The sequence below is a fragment of the Podarcis erhardii genome, assembly GCF_964252035.2.
Source record: "Podarcis erhardii genome assembly, chromosome: 7".
NCBI lineage: Eukaryota > Metazoa > Chordata > Lepidosauria > Squamata > Lacertidae > Podarcis > Podarcis erhardii.
Window position 1 is genome coordinate 16996143 of NC_138511.1, and position 15305 is coordinate 17011447.

The 15305-nt window shown below is 46.5% G+C and overlaps 1 protein-coding gene across 4 annotated transcripts in view; it reads right to left on the minus strand.

Moving 5' to 3' along the window:
- The window catches only part of MTOR (mechanistic target of rapamycin kinase), a 99964-nt gene that overhangs the window by 17782 nt on the left and 66877 nt on the right, over positions 1-15305 (minus strand). For all 4 annotated transcript variants that reach the window (XM_081870651.1, XM_081870649.1, XM_081870650.1 and 1 more), the window contains 8 exons: positions 14438-14513; positions 11458-11597; positions 9046-9146; positions 8381-8496; positions 6518-6595; positions 6310-6417; positions 2127-2252; positions 1887-2018 (listed from right to left, as the gene is read on the minus strand). In XM_081870651.1, coding sequence (XP_081726777.1) covers positions 1887-2018; positions 2127-2252; positions 6310-6417; positions 6518-6595; positions 8381-8496; positions 9046-9146; positions 11458-11597; positions 14438-14513 — 877 coding nt within the window. The remainder of the gene's footprint in view (positions 1-1886; positions 2019-2126; positions 2253-6309; positions 6418-6517; positions 6596-8380; positions 8497-9045; positions 9147-11457; positions 11598-14437; positions 14514-15305) is intronic.

Genomic DNA, 15305 nt, shown 5'->3' on the forward strand with positions numbered 1-15305 from the left:
GGGCCCTACTCAGAGCAGACCCATATAAATTAATAGGCATGGCTAACTTAGGTCCATTGATTTCAGTGGATTTCCTCTGAGTAGGTCATAGTTTGACACAACCCAAGGCGTTTTCTCTCTCTCCTCTTCCATCTCAAGCCTGATTTCCAGCCATTTGTCAGATGTCGTAGCCAGTAAATGATAAAGTGATTCAAGGTCTCACCTTCCTTCATACAAGCGGTCAGCTTATGTTATTTTAGAGTACCCTGTGTATATCTCTTCAATTAAAAATACATTTATATCCCTTTCCTTTTTCTTTAAAAAAACGTGGATTTTTTTTAAAGCCTTGGAAACAATAGGGTAAAATGAGCCAGCAATCACACACCAAGCTGGTAATTCATCTGTGCCATGCAGAGCAGCTTTTGCACTAAAGAGGAAGATGAACATCACCATTTTCTTCCCGTCCCTCCTCTCTTGGGTTGCAACACTTCTGCACCCAAGCCAGAAAGAGAAGGCAAAGATTCTTTGGACATGCCCTAACAATTCATTAAAGCTACATAATCAAAGTGGATTTCCTCCTGCAACTTCTGTAGAAGTGTAAAGGAACCATTCTCAGCCTGAGGGCTGCCGTGTTCCCTCATGGGCAAACCCTCTGGGGGTGACATTCCATTGGCAAGTGTGGCCAGAGGCAAACATGGGCAGAGCAGCATTCAGCTACATTACAGTCATATAAAAGACAGGAGTTTTTCTATCTCTGTGCGTGCGCGCGCGCACACACACACACAAAAACCACCCTCCATCCAGGCAAGCAAGCATCATCATTGCATTACAAAAACACATTACAGGCCAGGCAAAGGCACTTGAGGAGGGCTCTGAACAGGACTGGTGACAAGGGTGCCCTGGGAAGAATCTTAATGCCGGATATAGTGGCTTCTGGCTCTCAGCCCCCATCCCTAGTGCAAAGGGCACGCACCCACCCACACCTTCATAACTACACCATAGGTGAGGCACAAGACCCTTTCAGCAATGCCACCTACCCCTCTTCCCTCTCAATGAGCTTAGCTTGTACAAATTTACAACTTCTTCTGAAAATTCAAGGATTCCTAAATTATTATTATTTCTTAAGGTGTTACATTAATACTTGATGAAGTTTACACACACACACACACAAACATGCAAGGTTGCTTAAATCTCCCCCCACTGTGAGTTGAGCTGGCTACAAGAAAAGCACGGGTGTAAACCTGTCCAATTCAAAAATAGTCAAAAGATTAGCTGTTGGTGGGGTGGCCCTTTCTGCATTTCAGAAGGTGTGCAGCTGAGCCACACAATTATAAGAGATTTACCCTCCGCAGTCGGCAAAAACCAAGATGGGTTTGGGGTGGGGGCACTGAATAGAAGGAATGACGTGGCAGCACATTCAGGACTAAAAGAGAGACTTTACCATATATTAAACAGGAATAAGAAGGGATCCAGACTGAGGTTTATTGGATTTGATTATGTAAATTCCCCTCACATGGCTGTGCCAAAGAGACTCGGCCGTGCCCCTGCAAAGCCAAGTGATTTGGCCTTGCATAGCCCTGTGCATTCTCCAGCTGTTTGTTGGCTGGGTATCTAAGTCTGCAGAGATGTTTTGTCTGTGCAAAAAAGCCCCACCCCTAAACCCTTTTCTGGTTTGCCTGGTGTGTTTGCTTGTTTGTTTACTGACCACTGACACAACACACACAAGGGTATAGAAAATGCTGGGACACGGTGGAGAGCCATCCACTTCGAAACCAGAAAAGGTGGCTGGGCAAGGAAGGGAGAAGATACTTGTGCATTTTGCTCCTTGCACTGCAGCAGTCCTAGGAAGCAGGAGTTATCAGCAAGAGGGAGAAAAGCATTTTCGAAATTCTTTCCAACATTTTTACCTTGCGGGCACTTTTCCACATGTGCTTCATGTATGCGTAGGTCACCTGAGGATGAACAGTTGGCAACGGGTGATCCAACTGCCGGGACGGGTCAACCCCAAGAAGCAACACGAGGGTCTTATGAGCCAAAGCCTTGAATAAACAGAAAAGAGGAGGGGGGTGGGGGAAGGTTACTGTGGATTTTTGTGTCCAACTCTTTTTCCTGTTCTCATACCTGCTGGAGTTGCAAGACACACTCACCAGCCGCCCACTCTTGCCGCACAAACTGGCGTACTTGAGCCAAGTCCTCATGTCCTCGTGGGGGTTAACGACAAGGGACCGGACCATAAGTATCCTCTGCCAGTCCTCAACGATCCGCTGGCAGCCCTAGAAAAAGAGAAGCATAGGCAGAGACCTCTTAGGTCCATGTATCTGTTGGTTTATTTCTTATTCCTGCTGTCCATGGAAATTAAAATAGGCAATAGGCTTACGGCAAACAAGAAGCAGCTGCACATGGTGCGCCAGCAGCCTACGCAAGTCATTTCCACCCGGTGTGATGGTAGCTATCTACACAAAGGGTCGTGGCTCAGTGGTAGAGCATCTGCTTTGCATGCAAAAGGTACCGGGTTCATTCCCCAATGGCATCTCCAGGTTAAGGCAGGGAAAGAATTCCTGCCTGATAGCCTGGAGAGGGTCTGCCAGTCAGTGCAGGGAATACTGAACAAGATGAGCCAAAGGCCTGGCTCAGTACAAGGAAGCTTCCTCTGCTCCTAAACCTTTGCATAGGAGGATAAGTCAATTGGTAGCTACTAGCTGTAACAGGCAGTGGAGCCATGTCCATGAACAACATCATCTTAGGAGATTTGCTGAACTCTCTAGGTCAGAGGACGTTTTGCCCTGTTTCTGCTAACATCAGGCACTGGCCCTGCTTCCCTTTCTAGGTCTTTAAAAAGGGCTCACTCTGCTGCTATGATCTAGCAGGGAACCTACAATCTTGCAGATGTAGTTGGACTACAAATTCTCACCACCCCTGACCAGTGACCATGCTGACTGGGGCTAATGGGAGTCTGAGTCCAACAACTTCTGGCCAAAGCTTCCCCATCCCTGCTACAAGGATAGGAGGTTGCCTTATTCCAAGGCAGGCCACTGGTCCATCTAGCTCGGCCTTGTCAACACTGACTGGCAGCAGCTCTCCAGGGCTGTTGGGTGAGGGACATTCCCAGGCTAACATGGGGGAGCTGGGGATTGAACAGTAGGCCTTCTGTATCCAAAGCAGGTGTTCTGCCACTGAGCTATAGCCCTTGCCTTGATAGGTGAAAACAGAAGCAGACATACTTCATTCCCACTTTGTTCTTGCTGTTCAATAAGTTACTAATTTTCCTAACTTGAAACAGAAATTATTTCATATTATGCATTTTTGTTATTATGTTGGACTCTTTTTATGTGACAGATAGGTAGCCGTGTTGGTCTGCCATAGTCAAAACAAAACAAATTCCTTCCAGTAGCACCTTAAAGACCAACTAAGTCAGTTCTTGGTATGAGCTTTCGTGTGCATGCACACTTCTTCAGATACACTGCTTTGTTTTGACTATGGCAGACCAACACGGCTACCTATCTGTAACTGGAACTATGGAAGGCACCACATTGAGCCGCATGAAATGGCAGTGTATCTGAAGAAGTGTGCATGCACACGAAAGCTCACACCAAGAACTGACTTAGTTGGTCTTTAAGGTGCTACTGGAAGGAATTTGTTTTGTTTTGACTATGGCAGACCAACACGGCTACCTATCTGTAACTGGAACTATGGAAGGCACCACATTGAGCCGCATGAAATGGCAGTGTATCTGAAGAAGTGTGCATGCACACGAAAGCTCATACCAAGAACTGACTTAGTTGGTCTTTAAGGTGCTACTGGAAGGAATTTGTTTTCTTTTTATGTGGATAGTGGTATTGAGAGGTCTTTTGTAATGATTTTGGTTTTTTGTCATGCTTTGAGCATAACATATAGAGGAAAGTGATAAAGTAAACCATAACCATGGCACGATGGAAGAAGAAAAATGGATCGGGAGGAGGAAATACACAAAGGCAGGTACAAATGCTTAGCTACCAGTTGTTCTAATGACCAGCTGGAAATGCAAAAGGGGACACAGAGGGAGAGACCAATGTGTATTCCTTGAACCATTACTCTTGTGGCCATCAACAGAAAAAAGGCTGTCTTAGGGGAGAAAGGGAAGGAAGGAAAAGAAAATAAAGACTGCTGTATGTTGCAGTTAGTAAGGAATATCTAACCTATCGTGGGTCCAAACAAGCAGCTAGTGCTCCTGCTAATGCTGAACACAGACAACTTCTCCTAAAGAGAAAATGTCACTGCTTTATTACATCAAGCAATATGCATTTAATTTTCGCAGTTTGCACACCACTCCACCCTGCACACGCTGCTGAACTTCAGTCCTTGGGGACTGTAAGTAGAAGCCAGCTCCAGGAGCCGGCCAGGTTCTCCAGCGTTAACTATGTTCGTTAATGGAAAAAAAGGGGGGCAATTCGGAGAGGAGGAACGATCAACCCCCAGTAAAAGGAACAGACTTGAAAACACAAAGCAGTAACGTCTGTGTCCTCCTAAATCCTTTTCAAAACAACAAGACAGGGGTCTGACTCAATTTCCGAAAAAGAACATGTTATTTTGAGTTCCAACGACAATTTGTTCCTGCATCAAAAAGGAAGAAAAACAAGGAGAAAGAAAAGGGTTTTTTTTGGGGGGGGGGGCGCTAAGCGAACACATTCCCCACACAGATATTTTTGCATTTCTGCTTTGTCTGTTGTTCTCCCTGCCTAGTGTTGGTGTTTTCCTGCTGCCTCGCTGGCCTGGCCATCCCTTTGAATTAGGCTGCCTTGTTGGCAGGCAGGCTGAGCCAGGAGAGGCATCTTCCTCTCACCTACCTGTGCTGAGTGCCACAATAGCTCAATGCCCACTGCCATGGTGGAGACATGAGTCAAATTGGAGAAGTCCATGCCAGCTTTGAACAACAGCTGGAGGGGTGGGATGGGAAAAGACCCTTTAGTGGCACAGCATCAGCCTTGCATGTAGAAGCTCCCAGGTTTAATCCCCAGTACATACAAGTTTAGGGCTAGGAATGTCTTCTGTCTGAAATGTTGGGGAGCCACTGCCAGTCAGTGTAGACAGCACTAAGGTACATGAACCAATGGTCTAGCTCAGTATAGGCAGCTTCCTATGTAACCAATGAGAAATTTAGAGGGACCCAGAACCCATCTGGGCTTTTCCTATCTTCCACAAATGGTGGCAATTTGCACCAAAGGAAAACAAGAGTTTACATCTCCAAGAATCATAGAATCATAGAATCATAGAGTTGGAAGAGACCACAAGGGCCATCGAGTCCAACCCCCTGCCAAGCAGGAAACACCATCAGAGTACTCCTGACATATGGTCATCAAGCCTCTGCTTAAAGACCTCCAAAGAAGGAGACTCCACCACACTCCTTGGCAGCAGTTTACTTCTACTGTAGACCTTGCATTCAAAACAGAGTATTAAACATTGGTTAGAAAGACTGAAGAGGTTTTCCTGCTCCGGAGAAACAGAGAGAGTACAGTGCCTTTATTAGATAGCCAGGTATGCCATCCCACATCCAAATTAGGTAGGAAATCTAAAGCTCCCTGAGGTCCACATAAAGTGGGCCTTTTTGTATTTGTTAGGAAGATGCTGTAAAAACACACAAGAACTCAGTGTCCTGTTTTTTTCTTTCTCCCTTACTTTTCAAGGTCTATAAACAGTTGCAGTTGCAGACTTCACCCACCCCGTTGCTCCGGGCTATTCCTTCTGGGCGGAATGTTCTCTGAGACTTTCCAGACAGGAATGCAATCTTGGAGGCAAAGAGCTTTGTCACAGCTTCCCAAATGGCACAGGGAAAGAGAGAAGGGGGGGGGGGGGAAAGCAAGCCGTTGGCAGCAACAGGTAAACAGCTTCTTGTGCCGCACGGAAGCACACGCAGGAACAACAGGAAGGAGAGCGCCACGGTGGAAAAAATTCTTCCTCTGGGTGGGTGCTGGAGTTAATATGGGACAGCAGCCACTGGCTATCAAGCTGCAAGCCCGCGTCTGCTCCAAGGTAGGGCGGTAGAAAGGATGGATGAAAGGAAGCTAAGGTTCAGGGGAGCTAGAGAGTTCGGTGACTGCTGACATGGCTACTGCTCTAGGTACTCTACCTATCTCCAACTTTCCTCCAAGAGACAAAAGGTGGTTTACATGATTCCCCATTTTATTCTCACAACAACCCTGTGAAGTAGGTTAGGTAAGTGTGTGACTGGCTCAAGGTCAGTCAGTGAACTTCATGCCTGAATGTGGATTTGAACCCTGGTCTCCTAGATCCAAGCCCAGCACTCAATTATCACTACACCATACTGGTGTTATAAACTTTCTGCAGTGTCTTTACCTGGAGTCTCTCCCACCAGATCTGGCGAATGATCTCACGTCGCTCCGGTACAAGTTTATACTGGATGACTTCTTCCAGCTCCGAAAGCATCTGGCAGGATACCATCGCCTAAAGGAAACAGCCAATCACATTCCATCCCAATCACTGCTGCGCCGGAACAATTCCCAAACAGAGGGTCATCACCCGAGGCCAGGAGCAAAGTACTCACCCCATAGGCACGGCTGTAACTCTCTCCTGCCATAGCTGTCAGCTCAGCATCTAACAGATCTCGGGCTTTGTCAATGCACTGATGGAGGAAAAGAAAGGAAGGGTCTAATAAATAATAATAATAATAATATCTTGATTGTCTACTAAGGCGATGGAGACACTGAAAACATAGTACAATAAGCTTAAAGACAAAAAAGACAAAAAACAATGGAGAGGTGAAGAGAGGCTGTTGCACTTCAGTTATGAAGGAAAAAATGACCATGTACATCTAGAACTTTGTTTCCTTCACTCGTTCGGGATAGTTGCGCTTTTTCAAGATCTTGTGGACTGGCCAGGGTCTTTCTTGGGTTGTCCATTATTACTGGCTCCTTTCTATTCCTGCCTGTTGCTCTAGAACAGATACATTGCCCTGCTTTGTACACAGACTCCACTTTTGCATTTCCTTCAAAGTACTGACAGTGACTCCATATGCCCAGGAACATACAAGCTGAGTCAGGCTTGCAGAGGGGCTGTAGCTCAGTAGCAGAGCACCTGTCTTGCATGCAGAATCCTCAACATTTCCAATTCAACGTTCTCAGACCCTCTGCCTGAGACCCTGGAGACACACCAATTATCAAGAGGTGTACCAGCTGAAAAGCTTCCCAGAATGTCATCCAGGATTTGGCCAAGGTGCATCTACAAGGACCAATCCTCGACAGCAGTGGTGGAGAACCTGTGGTCCTCCAGACGCTGCTGGAATACATCTCCCATATTCCCTGATTATTGGCCCTGCCAGCCGAGGCTGATGGGAGCTGGAGTCCCAACAACAACAACTGGATGACCAGAGTCCCACCCTGCTTATGTAATTTATATATTGCATTTTTTTCATGCTGTAAGCTGCCTTGAGCCTGGCTTTAACTATGAAAAGGCGGCATACAAATAAAATGGTGCCTGTATGATGTATGCTTGAAAGCGCACTGCCTACTATGACCTAGGCACATCCCATAATTTTTCTCCATTAGGTTTTGAGGTTCTATGTGTGCCCGAGCTTCCATTTCACATTTTACAGGCTATGCACAAAGAGAAGTCCAAAACATTGGGTGTCGTGCCATATATTATATAATATTTCCACCAGAGTTTTCCCTCTTCCCCCACCCCCTTCCCAGAATGTGAAAAAGGTTAATTACAGAGGCCTTAGCTCTTTCAAACGCCTGGCTGAATTTTCTTGTGCACATCAATAGAGACAGACAGATTCTGACAGGGCTTATTTGGATTATTTTCTTTCTTTCTTAAAGAGGAATTCATTCTACAACTTCAGCTCTTAATACAGGGTGGGGCAGGATGGATGTAGCCACCCCCCCCCCCAAATAATACAAGTTCCCCTCCTAAAATTAACAGTGTATTTCACATTCACAAAGACAACATAAATTGAATCCTCAACAGAAGCATAGGAATATCCATGCAGGATTAGACCAAAGACCAGTTTGCGAATTGCTGCTTGCCTGGATGGCGGGTAAGACTTGCCATATAGGGACACTTTACAAAAGTGCCTGATCAACAGCCATTTGAGTCTGTTACAGCATGGTCCTGTGGCACCATAAAGACTGAAGATTTCTTGTGTCCTAGAGCAGCCTCCCACACTTTGGTGCCCTTCAGATGTTTTGAGCCACAACTCCCAGCAACCCCAGCCAGCACAGCATGAATTACCATGGTCAGATCCCAACATGGGCTGCCGAAGGAGGGCCCCCTTGTGTAGGAGGCCCACCAGAGGGCATTTTGCCAGGGGTCCCCTCAAACAGGAGCCTTCCCTGCCATACGGGAAAGCAACACCCAGTTGCTGCTCTTCAAACCACAGCGGGTGATGGCAGAAAGGTTCACAGTGTACCTGCTGAGCCAATGAAAAGAGGTCCTGATGCAAGGCCAGCACAGCCCGATAGAAGGCGCCATCATGGGTATCCCTTGGGATCATACAGGTGTACTCCTCCATGCTATCCCACTGACCTGCAGAGACAGACACAACCTGCGTAAGCCGTAAGAGTTGGGAGGCATGCAGCGGGACATGCTCATCTATCCTCTCCAATCTATCTGAAGAAAGGGATTAATCCCTGTACCGGAGGTAGCCAACATTGCACCCTCCAGATGTCCCTGGACCACAACTCCCATCATCCCTGGCAAGAGTCTGTGGCTGTTGGGCGTTGTAGTCGAAAACGTTTGAAGGGCTACGTATGTGGAGATATAGATGCCCCATAGCGCCCCTGAAAGAAATGAGCTTAAACCTACTCAATGGAAGAAAATTCGATGACCTCCCTATATCCACTGCAGAACTGCTTCTCCTATGTGGAAAATGCACCCCCAGTGTTCAACAAATCATTTGCCATCCCATGTCTACCTGTGCTGGACACCCTTCTCTGTGAAACAGCATTTTAGAGGGACTGTCTGTTTCAGTGCTTAGATTAGACACTTGGCAAAACTCCCCACCCCACCCCCAATATATATATGTGTGTGTGTGCATGCAGGGAAGAGAAGGACAGTCTTAAAGCTGGGACTTACCTAACCCCCATGCAGCTGCTGCTGCCATTCTTGCCATTTTCGCCTGGGTTTCATCGTTCACTAAGGTCCACTTCTCACAACACTGCTGGTGAAGTTGTCCCCTAGGAAGAAGAAAAAAACAAGGATGCAAAAGTTAGTTTGTTGATAATCCTCTTCCCTGCTTTTATTTAAAATGTGCATTTTATACTGCCTTTCCATTAAGGAAACAGTATTCAGTAATTGTGAAAAAATAAACCCCAAACTGCAGTTTGCTGATGATACTGGAATACTGTTCATACTCACACAGAAGCCCCATTGAGATCAGTTGGATTTACTGGGTTGTTGCCAGCCAAATTTTACTCAGAAGACCCATTAAAATTAATTGACCACAGTTAGTCATGTTCATGAATTTGAAAGGGTCTATCCTGTATAGGACTAATGCTGGAGACAACTCACTCCAAGGGAATTGTAATTGTAACCTAAGGTTGTAACCTAAAATACAGTGTCATTAAACACACCCACCCATGAAAGCAGTCTTTAAATGCACGCGCACACACACACAATCCAACAAGACAGTGTTAAAAGGCAAATAAAACCACATGCAGGAAAGTTGGCAGCTAATGAGCAACAACACTGATTGAAAGTGAAAAGTGATCAAAACAGCAGCAACATTGAAGGAAAATATTTAAGGTTGTCAAAAGGGCTGGAAGGACACAAGAGACTTCACTGGGAGTCTTAAAAGACAATAAAGGCAAGGGTGGCAGGCAGGTGATTCTCAGAAGGAAATTTCCTCCTCTTTACTGGTTTCATTTGTCAGATTTGTACTCATTTTAATTGAATCTGATGGTTCTTTTAATATGATGTTAGCTGACCTTTAGGCACCAAAGCTGCATTCCACGATGGCTGTGTTCTACCTACAATGTCAGTTGCTAGGAACTGCAAGTGGGGAGACTGCTCTTGTGCTGGAATCTTGTTTCCAGGCTCTCTAGAGGCATCTGGTCCCACCCCACCCCACCCCCCCCGAGAACCAAATGCTGGACTAGAATGTGTCAATGACCTGATTCAGCTGACAGAACTTCTTTTGTTCTTAAACATTGTGTATTCATCTGAAGACTTGGTAAAGCCAACACAGCCTAACTTCTCACTCTCCACAAAGTCACTTGGCTCCCCCCTCCCCGTTCTGCCACCCAGGATGCAAAAAGATGGGAACATCAGGTACAGGTTGTGCTGCTTCAGGTAATTCTGTGCAGCCCCCTTGGTCTGTGGAGTGACTTCAATCGACAGGCATCTTCCCCTCCCCTCTCCCACTCCCCTTGTGCCATCGACCTGGGTTCACGTCAGGACCCATCGAAACAGAGAGGCTCAATGACATGAGGCATGCAGCGATTTAGGCAGGACTGGCTTGGATTTGCTGAACCATCCAGGTTGAACTGCACAGTACCTTATGCAGGTTCTGTCTTTTCCAATTAGGCTCCAAAAAAAGCACATTCCCTTTCTCTCTCATACACACATATGCACACTGAATGTGCATGCTGCAGATCCCTGCTAGGGATAAAGACTCCTCACTTCACAAAGGCTCTTGATCCACGCAAGCCTGCAAAAAGCAAACTACCCACACCTCCCACCCTCCTTTGGAAGGGAAGTCATTTTGCAAACTCTTATATGGGCTAATGGGCAGGTACCTTATTTTAATATATTCCCACTTTCCAGCAAAAATTTCTGAAGTAGTTTAAACAAGAAGAGGGGGAATCAAAATATCTATTCCTAAGTTATTAATTAGAACCATGGAAAGGATTGTAACTCAGTGGAAGAGCACATGCTTCACATACCAAATGTCTGTTTTTGTTTCCCATAGGAGTTTAGGAAGCTGGCTTATTCTGAGATGGACAACTGGGTCCCTCTAGCTCAGAACTGCCTACTTTGACTGGCAGTAGCTCTCCAGGCTTTTAGACAGATGTCTCCTGCAGCTCTGCCTGGAGACACCTGAGGATTGAACATGAGACCTTCTGCATGCCAAGCAGATGTTCTACAACTGAGCATGGTTCTGAATAAAGTTGCAGATTAATAGGAAGCTGCCTTGTACCAAATCAGATAATTGGTCCGCTTAGCTCAGCTTTGTCTATGCTGACTGGCAGCAGCTCTCCAGGCTTCTGACAGAGGATAAATACCATTCCTACCTGGAGACGCCATGGATGGCCTTTAGCATGCTAATAAGATGCTCTTTATTTATGTATTATTGCATCTATAACTGACTTTCCCCTTACATTGCTCAAAGTGCCATACACAGGTTACCCCTTCTTCATTTTATTCTCACAATAACCCTGTGAGGTAGGCTAGTTTGAGAGACAGCCCCCCAATGTGCATCTGCAAGTAGGGATTTTAACACAGCTCCTTGTCTGACACTCTTAACCACACCACGCTGGCTCTTCTTACCATTCCCCCAGGGCTTCCAGGCAGCGCATGCGCCCCAGCATCAGTTCTGGGTCATCCTTGTTTGTATCCATCTTTTTGTCATAGGCCACCAGAGCATCTTCCCATTCATGCAGTTTCTCATACCAGGTTGCTTGAATTTCCTATAAAAGTGGGGAAGAGGCGGGAAGAGAGGGTTAACAAAATAGCAAATTTTAGTGTGGGAAAGTGGCAGGAGTAAAGAAGACCCAAGTGATGCAAGTCTCATATGCTTTCATGTCCCATCTCACAATAGGTCTATAGTTATGCCATTAGCATTATGGGAGGGAACGCTTTGTGTAAGCAGCACTGGGAAGATGTTTGCAGAAAGGAAGGGGGGAAATAAAAACCTAGGAGTTGTATCCAATGCTAGTCTGCCTCAAAGTAGCCCTACTGAAGTGAATGGACATGACTACCTTGGGTTCATTAATTTCAATAGATCTACTTTTTAAAAAATGTTGTTATTTTTAATAAGACATGACATACAACAACAGATGCCCCAAAGTAATGGGGGTACCTAGAACTGAACATGGCAGAATAAATATCCATACCAAAATCAAGTATAACAGGCCACTATTACAAGGTTCCAACTAACACAAATTAGTTTACATTACCCTGCACCAGTCAATCTACTCTGAGCAGGGCTCAGTTGGATATAAAGGTAAAGGTAAAAGGTAAAGGACCCCTGAATGGTTAAGTCCAGTCAAAGGCGACTATAGGGTTGCGGCGCTCATCTCATTTTCAGGCCAAGGGATTCAAGCGTTTATCCACAGACAGCTTTCTGGGGCATGTGGCCAGCATGACTAAACTGCTACCGGCGCAACGGAACCGGTAGTGTGACGGAAACCAGAGTGCATGGAAATGCAGTTTACCTTCCCACCACAGCGGTACCTATTTATCTACTTGCACCGGTGTGCTTTTGAACTGCTAGGTTGGCAGGAGCTGGGACAGAGTAAAGGGAGCTCACTCGTCGTGAGGATTCAAACCGCCGACCTTCTGATCGGCAAGCCCAAGAGGCTCAGTCATTTAGACCACAGCGCCACCCACGCCCCTACTCAGTTGGATATAACCCTAGGTAAATGGATGAAAAATAAAGAGATGAATAATAATCAGACCATTGGTCCATCTAGGCCAGTATGACTGGCTGGTTTGCCTGGGTCACGTGAGAAAGGGCAGCTGTGTGCCTGTGTGTGTGTCTGTTTGTGTGTGTGTGTTTCCACGTGAGAGTCACTGCTGGGACGTGGCCCCCAGAAGGCTAGCGAAAGATGAATGTGGCTCTTGGCTCCATCCCCTTAAAATCTAGCCATCCCTTTTGAGCATCAGCAAACACCACTGGGAGACCCGAGGACAGAAGTAGAGCCTCCCTTGCAACCACTGATGGCTGGTGCCCATTGCAGGCAGTAGGGCAGAAGGCAGAGACACCAGCAGGTGGTGAAGCCAGAGCCAGTGGCAGGCAGAGTCAATTCATTCTAGTTTTGCCCACCCCCTTCTCCTGCCTGCTTTTAGTACAGCAAGGGCAACACTGAGACTAAGGAAGAGGAGGAAGCTGACAGGCAGGGCTGGATGTAAGTAAGAAGGCAGGCAGGTGGGGGCTGGCTGAGGTTGGTGAGACAACATCCCCTTTGCCCTAACAGAGCCAGCCTCCACTGCCTGCTGTGCCATCAGCTCCAAGTCTAAGTAGCATCAACACATATAAACAAGAGCAGCAGGGGATGAAGTTTGGAACAGCCCAGCAGACAGACAGCCTACAAGCACGTGGGGCATTGTACAGCAGCAAGGGAAAGGATACTAAGGCCTTATTACTGGCCTTAGCAGTCCAGATTTTCTGAAGGTGAGCGGTAAAAAAGAACAGAAGTGCCGACCAATGACAGTTTTCAAATTCCCAACACTTTCACCAGCCTCTCATTTCTTTAAGGATTTTCATTTTCAAGGGATTAAAAGGGGGGGGGGGACAAGGGGAGGGGACAAGCTACCACTTGGATTTCTTTGGGATTTTTTTGCTTCCCGCAACCCCCTCCTGCCCGCCCGCCCCAACATGGGCTCTAGGCCAATGTTCTTTTCTGCTCAGCCCTTGGCAGTTCTTGCTGCGACGTTATGCCAAGCAGTGGATTCTTTGAGGGCCCTGCAGGCAGGATAAAGCTGCACACACACACAACACATGCCACACTTCAGTGCCCCTCCACGTGAGACATTGCAGGTCTGGCCTCTGGGGCTCCACAGGCAGATCATTTCAAAACAGGCGAGCATGCAAAGGTTGCTGATGTGATCAGGGGATTATGGGTTCCACTCATAGGCAGATAGAAAGCTGCCTCATACCAAAGTCAGACTATGAATCTGGCTGCGCTGACTGGCAGCGGGTCTTCAGCATTTCAGGCAAAGGTCTCCCCCGCCCCCAGCCCTATCTGAATATGCTAGGGGACCTTTTGCATGCAAAGCAGATGCTCTAGTCTGAACCCTCCTCTAAAACAGTGGTTCTTAACCTTTTTGGAGTGATAGACCCCGTTGGAAATCTAATGGAAGCTCTCCCCAGAATTTTTTTCACAAAGACAATTTTCAAAGAAACAGGAAGGAAATGGTGTGTGTGTGTGTGTGTGTGTGTGTGTCATATTTTTACACTCTCTAAAGTTCATGGACCCCCAAAGCCTGTGATCCTAGGAATCCAAGGATCACAGGTAAAGAACCTCTGCTCTAAAAGTAAAGTAAGATTCTGGTCCTCAAGGTTATGGATGAAGGGCTAGCATAGGAAGCTGCCTTATACTAAGCTGGAAAAAATGCGTCCCTATCGCTCAGTATGGTCTACATGGACTGGTAGCAGCTCTTTCAAATTTCATGCAGGAATCCTTCTCAGTCCTGCCTGGGGATTGAACCTGGATCTTCTGCAAGCTGAACAGATCTTCTACTATGGAGCTGTGGCCCTCTTTCTCAAAATGAAAACAGGGAGATGGGGAATTAAGAGGCTACTCACCAGCTCCCCAAAGTGTTTCATTGCATATTCCAGAACCCCGGCTGCTGCCTCTGGTTGCTGCAGTTTATTGTTAATACTGGAAAGAGGTAAGTGGGAATAAAAAGCCATTTAGGGCAGATCCTAGTGTTTTATTTATTTCTATTTCGCTTTTCCAGCTTCCACAAACAATTTTTTTTTAAAACAAGTTCAAACCAAACTAGTATAAATACATTTTAAAACAGCACCATAAACAATCATAAAATGGCAGTTTCCCCACTGCGACCAATCTTCCCCTGCTATATGTGCAATGACAGGAGAATATAGAGCAGCCCTTCATATATGGCTGGACTCCATCTCCCATCAGCCCCAATCAGCATGATCAATGGTCAGAGATGATGGGAGTTGTAGTCCAGCAACATCTGAAGGGCCACAGTCTCCCCATCCCTGCATTACAAGATGGCAGGTGTGTGATGGGAGGTAGCATGCAGCAGTAAAGGCAAGTGACAGTCTAGTTCAGGGATGGGAGACCTGTGGCCCTCAGGATGTTGTGGGACTTGAGTTCCTATCAGCCCCAACCAGCATGGTCAATGATCAGGGTGGATGGGAGTTGTAGACCCACAACACCTGGATGGCACAATTGTCATTGTGCAAGTCACATCAGTCATTTATGCGGACAACTGATGCAGTTGCTAATCTGGTACAAAGTGGATACTGAAGATGAGACGCCATCTGTAAATAAAGAAGAAGACCAGCATTGCCCATTTCATAGGCAGGATTCTTCCACACACCTCTGCTGTAGTTACTGTTCTCAGCCACCAAGCCTTCCATTCCCCCAAATAGCTGCTGCCGCCGCCACCACATGATTTTAGGCTTTGAACAAGATTTAGCA